This window comes from Myxocyprinus asiaticus, chromosome 26 (assembly GCF_019703515.2).
Source record: "Myxocyprinus asiaticus isolate MX2 ecotype Aquarium Trade chromosome 26, UBuf_Myxa_2, whole genome shotgun sequence".
NCBI lineage: Eukaryota > Metazoa > Chordata > Actinopteri > Cypriniformes > Catostomidae > Myxocyprinus > Myxocyprinus asiaticus.
The window spans coordinates 16813764-16836793 of record NC_059369.1 but is presented as its reverse complement, the minus strand read 5'-3'; the positions used below and the strand labels follow the sequence as shown (position 1 = coordinate 16836793).

Genomic DNA, 23030 nt, shown 5'->3' with positions numbered 1-23030 from the left:
TCTAGCTAACATTGACCAGAGTAATAAAAAAAATCCACATGAGCTGGTTTATAATTTGCAAAAAATAAAAACATTGCAAACGTATACATTAGCTGATCAACTAACAATACAAGGCTCGTCGCTTGCCATTGTCAGTTTGCTCGTTCCTGTTGCGTGTCGTCAACCTGGCAACCCGCGTGAGCTTGGAGTCTGGGGAGGAGGGGGCGGGGGAGACAACTCTCTCCAATATTTGAATTTAGACTGCAGTACCCAGTTTAAACACTTGATGTCAATGTTACATATTGCTCCTTTAACATGAACTAATGATGAACAACACTTTTACAGCATTTGTTAATCTTATTTAATGTTAATTTTGACATATACCAATACATTTTTAAAATCAACCATTGTATTTTTTAACATTAGTTAATGCACTTTAAACTAACATGAACAAACAATGAAAAATGTCATTTTTGTTAACTAACATTAACAAAGATTAATAAATGCTGTAAAAAATATATTGTTAATTGTTTGTTAATGAAACTTAATGCATTAACTAATGTTAACAAATGGAACCTTATTGTTGTTACCAAGATCGAATTTGAATTTGCAGCTTTTTGTTCTGAGTGTAAGGGCACTTTCTCCATGATTAGCATTTTCACAAACATTTGCATGCAGCGTAAGTAATTATGTTAGTTTTAAAATGATTGACCCTATGCTACCTACATACATACATCTGCCACTCAGATTAGTGGTGTAAGAGCCGCTAATACAGTCTGTTGTACCACCAGCATCATTAGGGAAATACACTTGTCTACCAGTAGCGGTCAATACAGAGCATAAACATGACTGAGCTTGGCTCTCTCAAAGTTTATCAAGGTCTACTGAGAATATAACCCTGAAATATCCATAGCAGTTTAACACAATAACTGGAATACTATTTTATCCCTATTTAGATTTTGAAAACATCATACTTTTTATTAATTAGTACATAGGCTACTTATTGCCATCACTGTGCATATTGTGTGAATTGTCATATAAACAGGGTTGGGGAGTAACGAAATACATGTAACGGGAATGCGTATTTAAAATACAAAATATAAGTAACTATATTCCACTACAGTTATAATTTAAATCATTGGTAATTAGAATACAGTTACATTCAAAAAGTATTTTGATTACTGAAGAGATTACTTTGCATTTTATTGTCATTTGTTTCATTTAATATTTAGTCCTTTCAGATGGAAAACATTTATGCATATAAATGATGCGATCCAAAGTGCGTTTGAACAGCGGTGAAACACTTTCTTATGATGTGTTACGTTCATACGAGCAGACAGAGAAGTACGTTTGAAGTAAGTTTGGAGCAGAAGAAATAGAAATAAACCTTGTGTAAATTGTCATCTTTACGCTAAGCTAAAATGCTATTTCTAGCCATTTTACATGCACGTTACCAGACCCGATCATATTTTTTTATCAAGAAAATTCACGTTGGATCATAATTTCTTTTTTTCTAATAAGACCTGTGATATTAGGGCAAAAATCGTATTCTTGATATTAATTTTTGTATTTTTTTCCTGTAAAAATATCTAAAAATCCTTAAAACTAGATCAGTTTGATTTATCTTGTTTTAGAAACAACACTGCATAAGATATTTAGGTTTTTCAGAGAATGTATTTTTAACATGTGTATTTTGTCTTACTGTACTGGCAGAGTTTTTATAGTCAAAACAAGTGAAAAAATCTACCAGTGCTGAAGAAGTAATCCAAAGTATTTAGAATACGTTACCGACCTTGAGTAATCTAACGAAATACATTACAAATTACATTTTACAGCATGTATTCTGTAATCTGTAGTGGAATACATTTGAAAAGTAACCCTCACAACCCTGCATATAAATGTCATAAATATATGTATGTCTGTCTATCTGTCTGTGGCTGCTAAAATTACTTTATTGTGTTTAGATGGCTAGTAGGATATGTGTAGTTGTTAACACAACAAAACAAGCATTGACCATCAAGCACAGTCTGAGATCACACACAAACACACACAGATAAAGACTGCTGGTTTGGTATGCATGGCAGCCAGTTGCTCTGCTCTCTTCTAATGAAGGAGTCAACAGCACTGGCACCACCCCGCCTGCCCTCCCCTCTTCAACCCACTGTTCCTGCAGTCTCCCGGTGGGCATTATGCAGAGACGCATGTGTGTGTGTGTGTTCCTCAGTGAACATTAAGCAGTGGGATGTGCCCTTCCATCCTGATGTCCTCTCCTTTAGCCTTTAATTACTGTTCTGTCATATGGGAGAGGTGTGTGTGTGTGTGTGTGTGTCTGTGTGCTGTAGTGAAGTTAAAGGAATAGTTCAACCAAAAATGTCATCAAAGTGTCATCACTTTGTGTTGAGCAAAAAAGTGCATTTTTGAAGAATATCCTGGCCACTTTTTTTCATAGAACCGAAGAGAATGAGAACTGAGTCTATCTAGCTCTATAATTACAAAAAAAGGACTTGTATACTGGCGGCCAAAAGTTTGGAAAAATGTACAGATTTTGCTCTTATGGAAAGAAATTGTTAATTTTATTCGCCAAAGTGGCATTCAACTGATCACAATGTATAGTCAGGACATTAATAATGTGAAAAATTACTATTATAAGTTGAAAAAAATGTTCACACTTCCTGTAGCACTTGCCATAGATGTGGCTGTCTCGTCGGCACTTCTTACGCACCTTACAGTCTAGCTGATCCCACAAAAGCTCAATGGGGTTAAGATCCATAACACTCTTTTCCAATTTTCTGTTGTCCAATGGCTGTGTTTCTTTGCCCACTCTAACCTTTTCTTTTTGTTTTTCTGTTTCAAAAGTGGCTTTTTCTTTGCAATTCTTCCCATAAGGCCTGTACCCCTGAGTCTTCTCTTTACTGTTATACATGAAACTGGTGTTGAGTGGGTAGAATTCAATGAAGCTGTCAGCTGAGGACATGTGAGGCATCTATTTCTCAAACTAGAGACACTGATGTACTTATCCTCTTGTTTAGGTGTACATCTGGCCTTCCACATCTCTTTCTGTCCTTGTTAGAGCCAGTTGTCCTTTGTCTTTGAAGACTGTAGTGTACACCTTTGTATGAAATCTTCATTTTTTTGGCAATTTCAAGCATTGTATAGCCTTCATTCCTCAAAAGAAAGATTGACTGACGAGTTTCTAAAGAAAGCTGTTTCTTTTTTGCCATTTTTGACCTAATATTGACCTTAAGACATGCCAGTCTATTGCATACTGTGGCAACTCAAAAACAAACACAAAGACAATGTTAAGCTTCATTTAACTAACCAAACAGCTTTCAATTGTGTTTGATATAATGGCAAGTGATTTTCTATTACCAAATTAGCTATTTATCATGATTACTCAAGGATAAGGTGTTGGAGTGATGGCTGCTGGAAATGGGGCCTGTCTAGATTTGATCAAAAATGACTTTTTTCAAATAGTGATGGTGCTGTTTTTTACATCAGTAATGTCTTAACTATACTTTGTGATCAGCTGAATGCCACTTTGGTGAATTAAAGTACCAATTTCCTTCCGAAACAGCAAAATCTGTACATTAGTGCAAACTTTTGGCCGCCAGTGTACAAGTATCTTACAAAAGGTCCATTCGACTCACGTGCTACATTCCAATTCTTCTGAAGTACTGTAGTAGATCTGTGTGAGGTAAAGAATGAAATTGAAAAGTTATTCACTGATAATCTTCCCCTCCAGTAAGCTGTGAAATGTTGGGTCATGATCACTGAGTTTAACTTGAGAACCAGATCAGTCCGATTCATGAACAAATCATTCAAACACACGACTCATTTATTAATCAGACATGGCTACTTCTTTCGTGGACTCATCAAGGAGAGTTTGTGCAGATTTCAAGAACTGAACAATGACTTAAATTTCAAGTTGGAATATGACACTTCTATGTGTTTGATTTTTTTTTTTTTTTTTTGTAGCTTCATAGCCTCAGTTCTCTTTCAATATCATTATACAGAGAAGAGTTACCAGGATATTCTTCAGAAATTCACCTATTATGTTCCATGGAAGAGAGCACATCAACGAGTTTGGAAAAAAATTAGGGTGAATAAATACTAACAGATGACAGAATTTTTATTTTTGGGTGAACTATCTCTTTAACAGGAGACCAGAGCCCTACGCCATAGCGCAATTCAAATAAATGAGCCGCCCCAGCCTTTGACTTCATTGGGGATTCATCTCAGATGGATATGATCAATAAACCCAGACCTGAATGAAGCGGACAGTCAGTGATCTCCAGTGTGTCCTTCTGGAATTCTTTAAAAAGATTAGCCACTTCCAGTTATTTTCTTGCACATATTTGACCTTGACATCTAGGTGGGTTTGAACACTGCATTGTCTCTCTTTGTCTCAGCCACAAATAATATTTCATGTCACTCAGAGTCATGCAGGCAGACCTTCAGTAAGTATGGTGTGAAGGTATATGCTTTTTCAAGGATAGACTCGTGAAAGAGAGACAATTAAAGAGGCTATTTTGTAGGCGTTTTATTATTTGTTTCCCCTGAAGAGTGCTTATGATGATAGCCAAGGTTTCTTTAGTCTTGCAGATCCAGTCTTTTAACTACCAGCATGAAGTCTGGTCCACTTTGCAGTTTATAATGCCCAAGAACCACCAAATAGAGTGTAACAGTGCCCGTCTACTTTTTTTTTTTGTTTTTTGTTTTTGGTTCCGTTAATATTTTTCCCATTGATTTTTGCTATAGGGTTTTCATAGAATTCTTCATAGCAGGGTTCTAAGCTATGAACCAAGCCAACCTGCTCTGAGCTGATTACAAATCACAACATTAAAAATGTTGCTTTGAAGCAAGAAAGTATTTGAAAATGAACAACAAGACAAAGGTACAAGACTGTGTACTTAACCGCTTTCATAAGCGAATGAACTACAATCCCATGAAGCATTGCAAATTATGTTATCGAATTAAAAACAAATGAAAATGTGCAACTATTAATTTGAAGTTGTTGATTGTAAGTATAGAAACAATATATTTTAAGTCTATTGCAATATATTCAGATATAAGCAAATATATTAGTAGTTTGAGAGTGTAGGGAGACCAAGTCATTTACTTCATTTACAGTGCATCATGAGAGTGGCCGGTCACTGCGGAGCTCATTTGGCGCACTTTGTTGGCCACGATTCTCTGATTGGTGGATCTTTCTCTGCAGTATTCATCAGTAGTGTAGTTCTCCACCAGAAATTCAGCTAATAACCCTTATGTTGTGTTCTAGTCATTTTGACTTTTTTTGCTTACAATTTATTTATTTATTTATTTATTTATTTATTGCTTAATCCAATTGGAATTAAAATTCCTTGACTTTGTTCACATATGGTATCTGAAAACACAAACAAAATTTGGACCATTTTCTTTACATTTTTAGTGTATTTTATTTCACTTTGTTACACTCATCGTGTTCCCGGTCAAAAATGATTGGCCATTGGATATGAATGGATTAGACAACAAAATACAGAAATATTAAGTTTTCAGGAGCATCCCAATCCTTTAGATTAGCAAATATGTGGATGTGTGTGTTTGCACACACAAAGTCCTCAGACATGTGCACACACACACAACACACACACACACACACACACACGTGTGTTGAGCACCCTTTTGTTCATCTTCTTTCCACTCTTTTAGGAATATTTCAAGATCTACTTATCATATTATGTTGGGTTTGAGCTCGTTTGAATCGGGATAGTCTGCTGTAAGTTACGATATGTCATTGTCTGTATTACAGTATATGTATGTTTCAGGAAGTAATAAGGGAAAAATGTTTTTCGAAAATTAATTTCATACACTAATACTCAATGCTGTTTTGCTAATTGCATTCTACTAGTTGAGACCTTTCCAACGATATATAACACATGGCTATCTAATCTTTTTTATGGTTTTACCAACTCTGAATATAATTGTTTTGATAACAAATTTGCAAATGATCAGCTACATGCATTGTCAAGTCCAGATTCTAAGCTTTAAAATGACACCTATTTTGTTCAGATCAAGCAAGTGGTTCTTAATTTATTATGTAATTATAATTTATTTATTTATTTTAAAAATTCCACTGGGGGTGCCCTCCACTGGCATGGTATAAGCTCAGTTCAATTGATCCTTCTATCAATATATATATATATATATATATATATATATATATATATATATATATATATATATATATATATATATATTTAAAAATATGTTAAAAAATTTAGTACAAAACTTGTCATAATTACTAAAAAAGAAGTTGAAAAAAAGGTCTAATGCCATAGCTTGTGATAATATATGCAATATGAGAGATTTATAAACAATCTTATGCCCACCTTAAGTCATTTTTGACTGGGAACACAAAATGTGTTAGCACAAAACAAACACAACACAAGGGTTAAACGTGATTTTTTCAAGTTAGAAGTTAAAATAACACCGACAGATGGCTTCGACAGAAGCACCCACCAATAATTTAAAATCTTTTAGCTCACGGTAGGTCTGTTTTTAAAGGTTTACGTTACTGTTAAAAAATCTATTACCCAATGAAGAAATCAATGGTATTATTACTTCTGGAAACGACTGTTATGCTCATTTAGATAAGAAGGGTCTGTCTGACTGACATGTAAAGCGACCAATAACAGTTTGCTTGGTTTTAATGTGTAATTTAGGGTGTGTTCACACTTGGCAGGTTTGGTTTGATTAAAACAAACTCTGGTGCGATTGCTCTGTTAGTGACAGTTTTTTCCTGAAATAGTTGATATCACAATAATAGACTGGACAAAATTATGATGGTGCAGCAGTAAATGGTTGTACAGAAACACAATAGAAATTAGCAGAAAATTTATGTAGATTCTGTAATCAGAATTTATGTCCATCTAAAAGTAAAAAGTACCAATTATTCAACAGACAAAACTTATAAAACAAAGCACAATATACAGTACTGCTCACTGCTCATGAATCTCGTACTTGCTTCTAGTGCCTCAAACAAAAGTCTAAATATCATTCAAAGATTCAATACCATTAACCTTGCAAACTTTGATTACTTCTTCCAAAAACTGCTAATTGTAAAAGCCCAGAACCCAAAAACTGTGTATGAATCAAGCAATCTGATTGGATCTTAAAATGGAAAAGGAGTATCTGAAATCAAACTCTTTCAAGGACTGGTTTTCCATGATATAGCCCCTGTGGACGAAGAGCAAGAGAGACCTCTGTTTGTGTGTGTTTGCAATAGTGAGAACACACTGGGGATAAACTGCTGCTAGGTTGCTTAGGATGGTAAATGGAGCAAATCTCATGTCTGTAAGTGTTGTGTTTGGTAATGGAGTGTGGCACGATAATGTACTGGTGTGGGTTGTGAGAAACTCTGTCATCTAGTCTTGAAATGTGACTCTATCTGCCCCTCCATCCACGACCCCTTTCCATCTCTGAACATTATTTCCTGTTATTACTTCCTCACACATACTCCTGCTTCTCTGTCACATTTTGTCCTAGAAACCTTTCAAAATACATCATTATTGTTTGCTCTTCTTCTATGTCTCAAACCCCTTTCTATAGAATGAAATACTAGCTTACTATATGTGCAGTATATACTGTATACTGCCTACTATTCTTTAAAAATACTGTACTACGTACGTAAAACTATAGACATTATTTAACAATAAATGTTTCACACAATAGTATGGTATATTGTTGTTACATGACCTCATCATCAAATAAAGCGGTCGTTTGGCCTTTCAGTTTTGTGTAAAAATAGTAAAAATAAATAAATAAAAAAGAATAAAAGGATGTTAAAAATCATGGTTGCAATTACTTTCAGTTGATTCATCACACTGGAAATTGGAGGTCAAGTCTCGTGCATTGCATTGTGCATAAAACAATCAAATTATGTCCGGCCAATAATTTTTACGATTTTGTTTTTTTCAGAAACAATAAAACAAGTGTTTTATGCTGCCTAACATATCCTATAGTGTTCTGTGAAAGAGAGGAATGATACAGATTTGGAGCAGGGGGAAAGAGTGAATGATGACAGAATTTTTTTCATTTTAGGATGAACTATTCCTTCAACTGTTATGGAGGGACAGTTCACCTGGGGAGGTTCATCTAGACATGCAGTGATTATGCAAGATGAAGCTGCATACATATTCATGCCTCTCTCACTTCCTTTTAATAGCATTTAATGAAAATGAGGAAGACTGGAATTGAGATGAAAAGTACAGTTAAAGGGAAAGAGACAGAGAGACCGACCAAGAGAGAGCAATGGAAGAAGCAGTACTGTCACAACTGGCTGATGGAAAGATGAAATGAAATGAGTGCTGCGAATGACAGGCTGTCCAGCCCACCATGACTGTGTGACAGTAACATATTGATCTGGGAATCTATTCAGGACCAGTAGAGCATCAGAATTGGGTTATTTAAAGCATGCGAGTGTGCCAATGGCATAAAAAACATGCTGACCGGATGCTTCCACATGCTTTAGGAAGTAAATTTCAAGAAAACATGTCCGGGTTTTTACAATTTCAGCCCAAAGTTGATTAAAAAAAAAACACGAAAATACATTTTTAATAAATCAAATGATGCTTGTTTTTGTACCATAAGGAATTTTTGCCTTGTGACATTATTTTAATGAAAATTAAAATATATTCTGCCTCCCAGATCCTCATTACCGTAATGCATCCAGGCATTTTAATTCTCATAAATGATCATTCTCATTAGATTATCATAGTATTTTTTACTCACCCAATGGTGAGTTTGGGGTGGGCCAACATATTTTTATTTTGTTTTGGCTGACCAATGAAGTGCGCAGGGCGTGTTCGGGAAACCAGTTTATAGAAATGGCATACTTAAGTATGCCATTTCTACACCAAAGTTAACTATAAAAAAAATATATTATTTAAATATATTGTTATATTATTTAATACATTATATAAAAATATTATTTATTATTTAATATATTTTAAATAATATATTATTATTTGGGGAAGAATGTGTTTAATTGTCATGAAAATAATGATAAAATGCTAAAATTCTTAATGGTCTAAAAGTAGGGTTCATTTTCCTTATGTAACATAGAAGTTCTACTTTTTTCCCTTTTGAATGTGGGGTGAAATATGACTCAGATATGTTCTTGACAGGTTTCATGTGCTTCACCCTCATTGGGTGGATGAATTCAGCAAGTTCACATCCATATATGAAGGTTCCTTGTAAAACTATCATTGGGCTCAAACAGCCCTACGTCATTAAAATCTCATTCTCTATCTCCTCTAATAGACATCCAATCATTATTATTAAACTAAAGACAGGAGAAAATGAGTGTCCTGAAGGTAGCTCATGATTTGCTACATTACACTGTGGGACTCAGATAAAAAAAAAAAAATGTAAAAAAAAATGGAGGAATTAAAAGTATTAATTCCCCAATATTAAACCCACCCACTCCTCGCCCCTTCCTTTTAATTTCCATTGTAAAAGTACATCATTTTGCACAGAGGGTAATCTGTTTAGGAACACGGTATTAGATGTCATTAGCGGTGAGTCATCTTTAATGAACAAATCTAATGAAGTGCAGCTCAATGAGAGAAACATAATTTTTCCAGCTTTCGTGGGAGGTACAAGGTGTATGTGTGTGTGTGTGTGAGAGAGAAAGCGAGTGAATGCATTTTGTTTTCCTTTATAAAATGAACAAAATGTCTTACGTTTCGAAACAGCATGAGGTTACCAAAAAATGGTGATGGCTTTGGATGTCTGATTCCGCAGCGTTCCAAGACGGAGAAGGGGTAGACAGAATACCTATTGAAACAGAAAGACAGGGATGTTCAGTGAGAACCTCTTTAATTTGGGGTCAGTATTTGTGAGCATTATGAGAAAACCGCCTCGAAAGAACCTGAACACAACAAACAGATATTGTAAATAGAGAAAAAAACAATAATCAATAAAAGGAGGGGATTAAATTATGCAAAATCACAGACATATGCTGTATAGCATTGTGACAACACATGTAGACAGCTTTGTTGATTATAATGGGAATATTCTAGCTTTGTCTTGTCACGTCGCTCACTCTTAGTCTGGACCGTTATTTGAAGACCCCATACAACTAAAAAAATTTGTTTTGTGGCTTTTAGTCCATGTCTGTTAGCTGCAACCTGTTGTCACAGAAACGTATTACTACGAATCTACATTTTTGCTAAATGACTTTTACGTGGCTCGTTGTACGTATCGCGTCAGTTCCTTGTGAAATAAACACTAGGAGGTGCTACAATGATAATGACTTTTATTCACTTTCATACAAATCACAAGTAAAACAGCAGATAACCCATTCATAAACACTTTTCGCTCACACAATGCTATCTTATCACATAAAAACACTAACTATACTGCATTTTAACGCTTAAATACCCAATCTTATTCAACTGTGATCAAGTTGCGCGACAGCTCAACTGATACAGCGTTGCACTTGCAATGCAAAGGACCAGGGTACGAGTCCAGCAGAGCATGTGAGATGAAAATGTGAGCTAAAAGTGTCATATAAGCACAAAATCATGTGGTTGCCTCAGAATTTAGCATTTTTCATCTCACATTTCTTTTAATGACAATATACATTTCACATCAGAATTGCAGCGATACATGTACAGCATAATGTTATTTTGCACAAATTTATATCATGCTGGTTAGCTTTGAGGCCATCTATATGCTAGTGTACCCCTACAAGTTCACAACATTAACTTTTAACAGAATTTGGCATGCAAAATTACGTTCTCATATGTATTACAGTCAAATCTTTGTCCAAGACAATGCTTTCATGAATCAGAACATGCCCTCCTTAGTATCACCTGCGTCTGACAAGTAATGTCAAGTTGCAAATCATGGTTCATGGCTGTAAAATAGACTAAAGGCTACTGGCTATTTAAAAAGAAATGGACATACCTCACCCAAACTTCCTGTTTCAATAGGAAGTATGTCAACACAGGAAAGAAAACTGCTCGTCAAGCATTTTCATGGGGATCTTTAAATTCCGGGGCCTGGAACAAAAGTCTATGTGTGGACCACTTCTCACTTGGGCCCAATATGTATGCTATATCACAGAGGACAACTGGGGACACCCCTTGTCACAGGGCCCAGGACAATGTTCCCAGTTATCCCCCCATACGATGGCCCTGTACTTAATGGGATGTAAGTGATGGCTTGTGCAAACACAAGATGACACAAGATGTATCAGAGAGCACTGGGAAGTGCAGCATTTCCTCTGAGTATAGGTGAAGGGACCTGCATTATGCATGAGGTTTGCATCTGCTGACACACAAGTCCTTGAATTCAACCACTTTTAGCGCACAACACTGAAGTGTGCTATGGGAGATGACAAGACGTTATGCGTTCAAAGAATGCATTATTTGTTCCTAAAATTTAAAGGAATAGTTCACCTAAAATAGAAATGTGTCATCAATTCCTCAATGTTGTTCCAAAGCTATATGACTTTCTTTTTTATGTGGAACACAATAGGAAATGTGAAGCAGAATACTTATGCAGATTTTTTACATTACCCTGAATTACACTGAATAAGGACTGACATTTGTAATTTTTGGAGCTCAACGACATCAGTTTAACATCTGTAAATGATAGAATTGTTTTGTTTTTGGAAAGAATTAAGACAAAGTCTTAATTCACTGGAGGAAGAGAGCAGCGACACATTCAAATTCAAATTTGTGCTTATAATAAGCACTGGAGCACAGAAAACCATTTGCAAGTTAAGATACACATTTATATGAATTACTAATCATGTTTGGCTGCAAATATCAGTCTCGGAACTTTACTATTGTGGCGAGAAGCAATTGCCACCCATCTCTCTCCAAAAAAAGTATTGTTAACCAAAAGATTATGACATCCATCTCTTTCTTAATCTCCAGCTCGGCAGGAGTTAATTACCATATTAATTGTCAGATTAGAGAGCGGGTCTTAACACGTGCTGTAAAAGAAGCCAGAATGATAACTCATTTTATGACATGCTCTTAATTACACAGAGGGACGTTGCATCCTTATGTTCGCCCTGGCGGTGAATGAGAATGAGTCACGGGTCCAATCTGTCTGTGTACAGATTCAGAACTATTTCTCACTCCAGCCACAAATACATTCACCCCCAGCCATCAAACGCTACAGACAGGCATACCCTCATAATTCAACTTATTATTGGTTTTAACATAACGCCAAACTACTGTGAAATACATCTACAGAAGATTAGGTTTTTCTTAATAGTTGTGGGAATGTCTTCCAGCAACACAGGGCAAAGTTGATTTGGCTTTTTATAATGAGCAGATTGGAATACTATCAACAGTCTGTTCTAGCTTTGCTTAGGTTCATTCAAAAATCTTTGGGGAACAATAATGTGTTTCTCAAAAGAGCAGGCATGACTGAAGTGTGACATCGCACATTTGAAGCAGAATGCACCATTTTTCCATATTGTGAGATAATTTCTTGGTTCCGAAAAAGGAGATCTAAAATACCTGAAGAAAGCTATTTGTTTCATACAGGCATAGTTTACCATGTTGTTCATTAGCAATCACATGTACAGTAAATGTGTGAGGAGTGTTCATGTCATGTAGGAATTTGCGTAATACCGAAATCCCAACTCACTTCTTCGTAGAATTTGTAATTACAAGTTGTAAACTCTGTTGTGACGTTATGTAAAAATAACCAAAATGGCAGCAGCCTCAACAGTTAAAGTTAGTTTATAAATATTTCTGCTTGATATTCCATTTTATAATAGAGAGTGTTTGGGGAAGTGTTGTTTTTCCATAAACATTTAGCAAGAACATGTAGGGCTCTAATTTCGTGGCTGTGCAAAGTGCATGAGGGCGTGGGTGGGAGTGTTTGCACTATTGTGGGTGTATGCGTGCAAACTGTGGGTGTATTGTATGTTAATGAAGTTCCACAAAGTGCAATTTCCTATTTTCCTGAGAAATAGGTCATTGTGCTAAAAGACATTTCAGGAGTCTGTCTTCAGCGCAACGTCTAAACTCAGTTCCTGCATTTACAGTTTGGAAATTCCACCAGCAGGTTGTAATAAAGTTCATGTCCAAACTCTGAAAATATAGTGGAACATCAAATTAAGCCCCTGACAATCACAGCTGTAGCTGTTTTATTAAACCAAACATTATAAAATTTGTGTTAAACTTTCTAAAGATTATGAATTCTTTTTCAATCAAATTTACAACTGTATTTATGACGTAATCTGTATTAGTAATTTTCCATATTTTGTTGTAGTGTGATTTTTAAGTCACTGCAAAAGGTGCCGGTGAAAGAAGTTGGAGAGGGTTAACTGTTTGGATTTGGGGAGGATTTTTTGTTCGTTTTGTTTGAAATGTAATTTTAATTTAGCAAAATCGACCACTAGAAGTGGTGTGTGCAAAAAGACAAAACAAAAAAAAAACAATCCCTTGATCCTCAGCTTAACCTGGAAGGTTGATACAATCACTGTTAATTCTGGCCAATGTTTGTGTCACTTGTTCAATATGATTACTAATACTTATACTCTGTATAATTTTAACGGAGATATCCTGATGGGAATCTCATTTTCCATGCTTATAAAAGGAGCGTGTCACTAGCCTAGTTTCCATCCACTTTTCACGCTATTTTGTTATCGAAAAAGTGAAAATGCGTAAAAATTATTTAGCGAAATTTGCCGTCTTCTGCCTGTTTCCATTCAAATGGCCTTTTATTTATAAAAATGGTGTGCGTGATAACGTCATGCCTAAAAAAAACACTTTATCGCATAAGTTTTGGTTTATCGCAAAAGAAATCTGCCCTGAAGCCGTTTCCATACAGAAATGTGTGTTTATCGCTAATTTGCCTCCCAGATGTCCCTATTTTTTTTCCTCCAAAGTTTTGGTAAAATGGGGAGAATATTGAGATAATTCATTGAAATTAGCCAGCTTACTGTCATTTTAATTTCACAAATAAAAGCAATCAGAAGATGAGGAATTGTAATCAAAAGGGAGCAGTTGCCCTTCTGATAGGACTGTAATATTGGTCCTGATGTTGCGCCTATTGCAGGTTGCCACCGGTTCCGACCCGAAAGCGAAACGTCATGGCCCTGTTCAAGCTGGCAACCTGCACCAAGTAGTGGGGGAACTTTCTGTCTTAGTATAAGCACCATCTATTGATGTGTATATGCTGTGTGCACAGCTATGAAAGAAAAATTGATGCAGTGTAACATCAGTGTTTATGATACATTTCTGATATTCAATAGGCTATTTTGAACAAGCATCTAATCTAAGCATTGTCATCACAACTGCATTATGTCCCGCATATTTGTCCAGCAACTTTTAACGACCAACTGAACTTGATTGTCATCTAAAATTAATTTTAGCATCATAATGCAATTTACATTTTCTGAAGAAGCTCAGCAAATGCGATCTGAGGTAAAGAGGGTTAGATTTAAAATGTTTAAACATTTTAAAATGTTCAAAAGCTAGTTTTCTGAAAGTGAACTCAGCATTGGACAAATAGTTCTGAAGTTTAGTGTATTGAAAAAAGTGTAGAACATTCTGAAAATGTCATTCAGCTGACTTTTTTCGCCTACAGAACAGGGTAAGGCTAATTTAAGTTTGTATAAAGAAAAGGCAAGTATATAGGTCTATTCGTTTGGTAATTCATTTTTTTAATTTAATGCTTTTTTCGCTTGGTAATTTATTTTATTTAATACAGGGAAATGTTCTGGTATTTTTTCAAAAGTAAACTAAACAATAATTTAATAGAATTGTGCTGTTAGTGTTTCAAAAAAGCATACTGAAGCATTTCTCCTAGTATTGTGTATTTATTTTTAACTTAAAAATAACTTTCTTTGTGCACAGAAATTATATGTTATTTTGTATTTTGGTCTAATTCCATGACTGCCGTCTATTATTTTGAATGGTATGGAAAAGCAACTTTAATAAATAAATGGATGTGATTAATTTAATCACAAAAAGTGGCCATTAATTTGTTCTCCATGCACTTGTCCATGTGCATGATACGAGATATTTGTGTTGGCACTCCTGGAAGTGTCATGTTTGCAGCATCGGATCTGTGCAGGTATGCCTTTAAGATCAATCCATAATCACGTACAATAAATTGGCTTTCAAGGATGTATGCCTTGTCATCATGATTAACACAGGCTAACGATTGGGGCAAATTCTGTCATATGACACTACATTTTTGCGATAATGACAATTTTCTCGACAAAAAGTGTTTCCAAACCAGATTTTCGCGACATTTGAAGTATTGACATAGAGTTTATGCGCTAGAGTTAAATGGAAAAATATTATGTCGACACTTGTGAAATTTTAGCGATAATTTGCATTTCCATCAGCTTTATTTTGATGCGCTAAAACTTTTTCGCAAAAACTCCTTGGATGGAAACGTAGTTAGTGTCACAGAAATATGCTCTCCTTTCATGAATCTCACAAGGGACTTGATGGAGTTTGACATTAAAATTAATGTAAAGGCAGAGTAAGGACAGACAGCTCACGATAAGCATTTGGTGAGTCACATCCACATCAGAAACTTGCAGAACAGTTGAGAAATAGCAGTTATTAATGACAATAATAGACTAGATCAAAATAAAATATGTAAAAAATAAATATAGAGAATGTAGGCCTACTGCAAAGACTGAAAGATGGAAACGGACTTGATGTAGATCAAATGAGTCCAAACGAGACAGGAAAACCCTCATGTAAATAACTACTGTAAAAACTGTGGCTTATAGATGTATGGGGCTAGTTCAGTGTGACACATATTGTAACATACTAATATTATATAGTACTGTGCAAAAGTTTTAGGCACTTGTGAAAAATGTTGCACAGTGAGGATTTCTTCAAAATTAATGACATAAATAGTTTTCATTTATCAATTAATGTCATACAAAGTCCAGTAAACATAAAAACAGCTAAATCAATATTTGGTGTGACCACCTTTGCCTTCAAAACAGCACCAATTCTCCTACTTACTCCTGGACAGTTTTTCTTGGTTGTTGGCAGATAGGATGTTTCAAGCTTCTTGGAGAATTCACCACAGTTCTTCTATCTATTTAGTCTGTCTCAATTGCTTCTGTCTCTTCATGTAATCCCAGACTGACTCGATGTTCAGTGGGGGGCTTTGTGGGGGCCATGGCATCTGCTGCAGGGCTCCCTGTTCTTCTATTCTATTTGCAGAAGGAATGTTTGGGAGTCTAAAATGTATATTTCCTATTGACACACTAAAGTTGAAGATATAAATAACCATCTTAAGACAAATGTTTTTGTTAAACATCTTATGTGCCTAAAACTTTTGCATAGTACTGTATGTTTCAGTATTACATACATGTATTATGTTACTAATATTGTAACACATTAATATGATTTCTCACTTAAAAAAAACACACAAAAAAAAACATCTCTTACGTAGTGATTCACAAAAAATATAAACAATAAAAAAAAAATTCAAAGCAAAGGATGAGTAAAAGAATCAAAAGCACCCAAAATAAAGTGTTGGTAATAAAAGAGATAGAAAAATAAAATACATTTTGGCCTAAAAATAGAAATATGCAAGCAAGCCTAAAAAATCATTAATATACTACACTGTTGTCACATGATCTCAATGGCATTCGGTTATCATCTCAAAAATAAATAAGGTTTATTTGCGTTTCTTATCTAATTTTGTGTCAAAATGTATTATTCTTTGTCAGTCCAGTCAAATAATGGGTTAAGAAAAAGATTAAAATGTTATTAAAATATTAAAATATTGTAGTTGACCACAAACTGCCTTCTGTTTGTCTTCTGCCTTCCATAAAGAAAAACAACTCCACATGTAATTTAAAGAAACAAGCTATTCAGATTCATTTAGATTAGTTAAAAGTGGAGGTGTAGCACTTCAAATAAGACAATAATGACATACCACACTTAATTCCTCCAATTGTGTCTTGCCTTTATAAATCTGTATTCTAAAAGTATTCTTTTTATTTGATGTATTTGGAATAGAGTATTCAGTATTCAGCCCAGAATACTTTCTTGAAGTAATCCGCCCAACCCTGTTTATTTTAATCAGTTCATATAACTGTTCGAAAGAACAGCTTCACTTAAATGATTTGGATTTTCAACGGTACAGATGAGAGAAAGAGAGAGGACAGTTTATGTGAGCATGTTTGTTTATCCCTCGGCTGCATTACTGCGTTCGCAATACAATGTGACAAATGTACTGTGTGTGACACTACAGTAATAGTTGGAAAATACTGGAGATACTGCAAATACTATTGTGGAAATAGCGAAGAAGAAGGCTTAGAAAGACTGAGACAACAAAGAGAAAAAGAGATAAAGAGATAAAGAGAGTGTGCTGGTGACGCTCCAAAATTGATTGAAGCATCCAAAACCTTTCACACACACTGAATTTGCACAGACATCACACACTGTGAGTAACAACTGGAGTCTTGCAAGGGGTGTTACCGCTTTTATACAAAATAAATAAACAAATTAATAATAAAATAAACGATAAAGCATATGAGCTATGGTTGATACTTTATATGTTTGTCACACTTTATTCCTGTCTTTTTAGACCACAATAAGCTGTAAAGTGGCAATAGTCATAAGTCTGGCTTCTCCTTATCTTTACCAAACTATTGCATCTCTCAACTACACTACAAAAGAAACATACTTTTAAGCCCTGCTTACTGAAATCCCCATCAAGCAACATTTCAAAACACATATTGAATGTTACGAAGTAGATGGTTATGTTTCAAAGGACTATAAGTGAGTATCTGCACTCAGACCCACACATTGATCCTGCTGGGAATACAAGCACTGGCTATAATTGCTCCGAGCTGCTTCTAGAGTCTCTCTTGATCATCCATGACACGTTTGATTTCTTTTCGGTTGTTAAAAGCGTAATAAAAATGGGTACCAATAAAAGTGCATTAATTCATACAGGATTAGCCTGCTGGACAGTAGCTTTATGGTCACAAAACCACAAACTATCCTCTCTCCCTTTCTCTCTCATACACACACACTTTAACTCCATGGAGTGTGCAGCCTCAGTCATATGGACATCGATATGCCAGCTCTCCACTCAATAGTCCGCTGATGGTGCTCTGGGCCTGGGTGGACTACAGAGTGGGTGAGTGCACTAAAGGGATGCCCAGAATTGCTTAGGCAGTCAGGTAGTGGGCAAAGGATGAGGTCCCCTGTGGAGCGTGTGCAGTACCCAGACCCGGATCAGATGCTTGGCGGTCACGCTGCAGTAGTGAGCTCAGACCACACATTTATCTCAGAGAACAGAGAGCTGTGGCATTTGATCAGCTGTGGAAGAGCAGGCAATACAGTCCAACAAAACAACACCAAACAACCTGCGACAGAGAGGCAAGCAACACACAGCTAATGACAAACAGAGCACTGTGAGCCAAATGACGGGCCAAAAATACACATTCTAAATGTATGCGACAACTCAAAAATCTATCAAAATTACACTTTCGGTGGATTTCTGGTTAAATTTCTTACCCTGGATTAAAAAGTGGTTTAAAATTGCTTCACTGCTCATTTGCATAAATGTAAACTCTGCTCAACTATGCATTGCCAATAGTCTCTGTCGCTCATGTCGTCTCAAATTGCCAAATCTCAAAGAAAACATCTGGTTGCTTTGTCGTTGCAAATCACTGTCATTATGAACATACCATCAACCACACAGACACAAATGTACTGTACAAAATGTTGGGTCTATAAGCTTCTTTCTCATAGACACTATTTTGTAGCTATTCATGCATATTGTATTATCAAATAAATGCTGAGTAGCTTATTGAACGATTTAGCGCTTTACATATTTACATTTGATTTTTGCACTGTTCGAGATGTATTGATGTAGACGTCAATTTGAACAAAGCTGTGTGCTGTTACTGTAGACAAAGGGATTGTTGAGAGCTGTCTGTGGAAGAGATAACCAACTTACACAGCTGATGATGTAAGATATTTTTGTACAAAAATCCATGCCGTCGTGCTATGCAGTCTAATGGTTAGATAAGTGCACTCACGTCTTAGCACAACAGCCTTTATTAAAAGGATAGTTCGCCCAAAAATGAAAATTCTCTCATCAAGATTTTCTGAAGAACATCTCAGCTCTGCTGGTCCATTCAATGCAAGTAAATGGTGGCCAGAACTTTGAAGCCCCAAAAATCACATGAAGGCATCATAAAAGTAATCCATATGAATCCAGTGTTTAAATCCATATCTTCAGAAATGATATAGGTGTGGGTGAGAAACAGATCATATTTAAGTCCTTTTTACTATAAATTATCCTCCCAGCCCAGTAGGTGGCAAAATGCACGAAGAATGCCCATTGCCAAAAACAAAAGTAGAATGTGAAAATTGAGATTTACAGTAAAATAAAAAATATATATTAATATTGATCAGTTTCTCACCCACACCTTTAAAGGAATGGTTCAGCCAAAAATGAAAATTATGTCATCATTTACTTTATTTAACCTCATGTTGTTCCAAACCCGTAAACTTTCACAAAATATCCCGGCCATTCTATTCCATATAAACGAAAATGCACCATAACATTTCATAAAAGTGCTCCATACAAATTTTTTATATAATATTATATAATACCAAGATATAGAAAGTCTTTTTTTATCAAATTGTTTATTATGTTTCCAGGAGTGTTGGTTATTCATGTTTTTGAGACATTACAGACATTACAGCTGATTTTCTGTACGCTGCTTTAGAACAATGTGTATTGGGAAAAGCACAAATAAAAAACTATATAGAAATAAAAATTATTTGACTTGATTTGAAATGTTTTTTTTCTAATTTGGCAACAAAATCTCAATGTTCGCTCTTTGCACTGTCAAACAAACATGTGATAGCCAGTGCTGAAGCATTTTACCAATCAGAAATTAGCATAAATAATTCTGTTTCAAAGTAATGGCCAGCATCGTCCAATCACTGCCAACTATGTTAAAATAAAATTATACATGATAAATTCTGAATCTATGTACTGATTACCATTGTCCCATGTCTAAAAACCATGTTGAGTGGTCCAAACATAATCTGCAGCCTGAAACTGAACTTTTGGTTGGATGTTAGGAGTGAATGCACTTGGCTGCACAGAAAAGCTATGGGATGCCTAAATGGTCCCTTGCTCCCTATTTAATGAATGACTTAACCTTCAGTTGTGCTGTCTGTCTGCACTGGTCTCAGAACAGTTCGTAATGCACCTTATTTTCATCCTAACTTCATACGGTATAATTTTTCAGCTTTTGGATGAACCCATTAATTCTAAATGTGGTAAATATAGGATTTCTAAAGGGAAAAATAGCATCATTGTTTAACAGCATGCCGTTTCATGATAAATCGCTCAAATGTTTTAAATGGCATACTGAATGAAACTAGAGACTCTAATCTTTTGACTCAAACAGGTTTCAGTGTAAAAATTTAATTAGGTTTCTTACCAGACGTAGTTTTGTTGGCGTTTCTCCCAAAGACAAACTTCACTGAGATCTACGGCAAGTTTTTTTGTCACATGACGGTCATAAGTTTAACCCTTTACTTACAGGCCAGAGTGTCCTGAACTGAAATCAGTCAGTTTAAATTAAATTAAATGATGCATATAGTATAGCGAAGACAAAACACATGCAGTGTGTCTACGCAGAAGGACGCGGGGTTCGACAAGGTTAAGATAGCTTTGTGTGTGGAACAGACAAATATTTAAGCCGTTACTCACTGAAAATGTTGACATCCACTCAAACTTTCTTTTGTATGTTCATGAGACAAGTAGCAATGTCCAATTTGTGAACTTATCATTCTTTTCAGTCGCATATTTTTTAAATGAATCAGTTGATCCAGTACAACAGACCACTGGAGGGGTAATACTGGGAGATTATCAGTGTAAAACAGCTTAAAATCTAATCCGTTCCTCACACGATAGCTATCCTATGGCTTCAGAAGACTTGGAAAATATAATATGATGTAGCTTTTTTGTTGTTTTTGGGCTTGGTTCTCACTCACTTTCGTTAAATGAAGAAAGTGGCCAGAATATTCTTTAAAAAATGCTAATTATTTGTTCAGCGGAAGAGAGAAAGTCATACAGAATTAGAACGATATGAGGGTGAATAAATTATGAAAGAAATTTCATTTTTGGGTAAACTATTCCTTTAAGCACACAAACACACATACACAAGAAGTCCTTTCACATCATGCTTTCAGTCCGTGCTACCTCAATCCCATCTAAACAAAGCATGTAAGCTGCAGAATGAGTTCACGTGTCATCTTTGTGCCAAACCATTGTCAAACGTTCATCAACATGTCCCTTCAAATCGGAGAAAGTAGAGAGAAAGAAAAAACAAAACAGAAAATAGGCAGAGAGGTGGCAGATCTGAAAAGAAGTATATCTTGTCTTGTCACCTCCTCAACACGGAAGTGTATTGTGTGTGCAGGTGCACATGTGTAGCCAGCTGTGAGACAACAATAACCAAAAATATGCTGAAAATGGCGCTAAAATAGACGTGTGAACGGGCCTGCTGTGACATTTCTCTTGTCTGCATTAGTCATGTGAATCCCTCCGGTTCTATAACACCTCCCCAGGACACAATCCTGTTCTTCCGAGCCTTTCCACACAAAACACGGTGCTATTTACGGCCCTCAGCAGGGACTATGCCATGTCTCGGCAGATTAACTCATTAAAAACGGCAAAGAGATACTGCATCAATCTGAGGCCCTCAAAAAATTGTGTAAAAGGGCATTGACTTAAAGGAATAGTTCACCCAAAAATGAAAATTCTCTTATCATTTACTCACCTTCAGGCCAACCCAGATGTGTATGACTATATTTTGCAAAAAAAAAAAAAAACATTTTTTTTTGAAGAATATCTCAGCTCTGTAAGTCCTCACAATGCAAGTGAATGGGTACCAAAATTTTGAAGTCTCAAAATCACATAAACCACTGGAGTTGTATGGATTACTTTTATGCTGCCTTTATGTGCTTTTTGGAGCTTCAAAGTTCTGGTCACCATTCACCTGCATTGTACAGACCTACAGAGCTGGAATATTCTTTAAAAATTATTTGTATGTGTTCAGCAGAAGAAAGCAAGTCATACACATCTGGGATGGCATGAGGGTGAGTAAATGAAGAGAGAATGTTATTTTTTTGGGTGAACTATCCCTTTAAAATGAAGTATGCAAGTGCACTTTTAAGGATACAACGGACAAGATTTTCACTGAAAAAATGACCTAAATGTTGATGTTGTTTCTCATCAAGACCAATCGCATGCCTTTAGAGGATTGAAATATGATGCATGAGTCGCATTGACTACTTTTATGATACTTTGGCCACTTTTTTTAGGCTTTGAAGTGAATCACTATCAACTCATTGTATTGAAAAGAGGGACCAAGATATTCATAACCAGCTAGTCTAGGCAGGGACACCAGTGAACTATCTTAGGCTGATTGAAGGTGGGGTTTTTTTCTTCAGCAGGGATGAACTATTGCACATAGCAACACATCAAGAAACAACATGGAGGAAGGTCTTGCGGGTAATTTTTTGCACTAATTTGCACGGAATAGGATAAAGAGTATGAAGAGTCTAAAAAATAAGCATGAGATGTTGGCAGCAGTAGCATCAGCAGCAATGTTGGGGGTAACGCGATAAAAGTAATGTGTTACGTAATCAGATTACTTTTTCAAGTATAAAAGTACCATACCATAATATAAAAGTTATTTTTTTTAAATAAGTAATGCATTGCTTTTGTACACCTCTCCTTTCCCCGTACTGTGATAAATCAGGAGTAAAAGTGTGTAAACTTCGAGGATGGGCATGATGGGCAATGTAGTTCTAGAGAGTGGGAGGCTTACTAGAGATGTTCAATGAGGTTGTAGTATGTGTGTGCATGATGGGTATTGTAGATCTAGAGAGTATGAGTCATGCTTATCAGCAATGGGCAGAGCACAAGTCTTCTTTTAGCACACCCTGGTATTTATGTTTTAAAAATATATTACTGGTAAAGGAATGTAAATCTGAACGCTTCGGTGGAAT

General features: G+C 35.7%; 1 protein-coding gene and 1 long non-coding RNA gene across 5 annotated transcripts in view; both read right to left on the bottom strand.

Moving 5' to 3' along the window:
* LOC127417294 (uncharacterized) overlaps nt 1-23030 on the bottom strand; it is a 511839-nt gene that overhangs the window by 83957 nt on the left and 404852 nt on the right. The window lies entirely within an intron of this gene.
* LOC127417285 (thromboxane-A synthase-like) overlaps nt 1-23030 on the bottom strand; it is a 116719-nt gene that overhangs the window by 69671 nt on the left and 24018 nt on the right. For all 4 annotated transcript variants that reach the window (XM_051657192.1, XM_051657194.1, XM_051657195.1 and 1 more), the window contains exon 3: nt 9705-9798. In XM_051657192.1, the coding sequence (XP_051513152.1) occupies nt 9705-9798 (94 nt within the window). The remainder of the gene's footprint in view (nt 1-9704; nt 9799-23030) is intronic.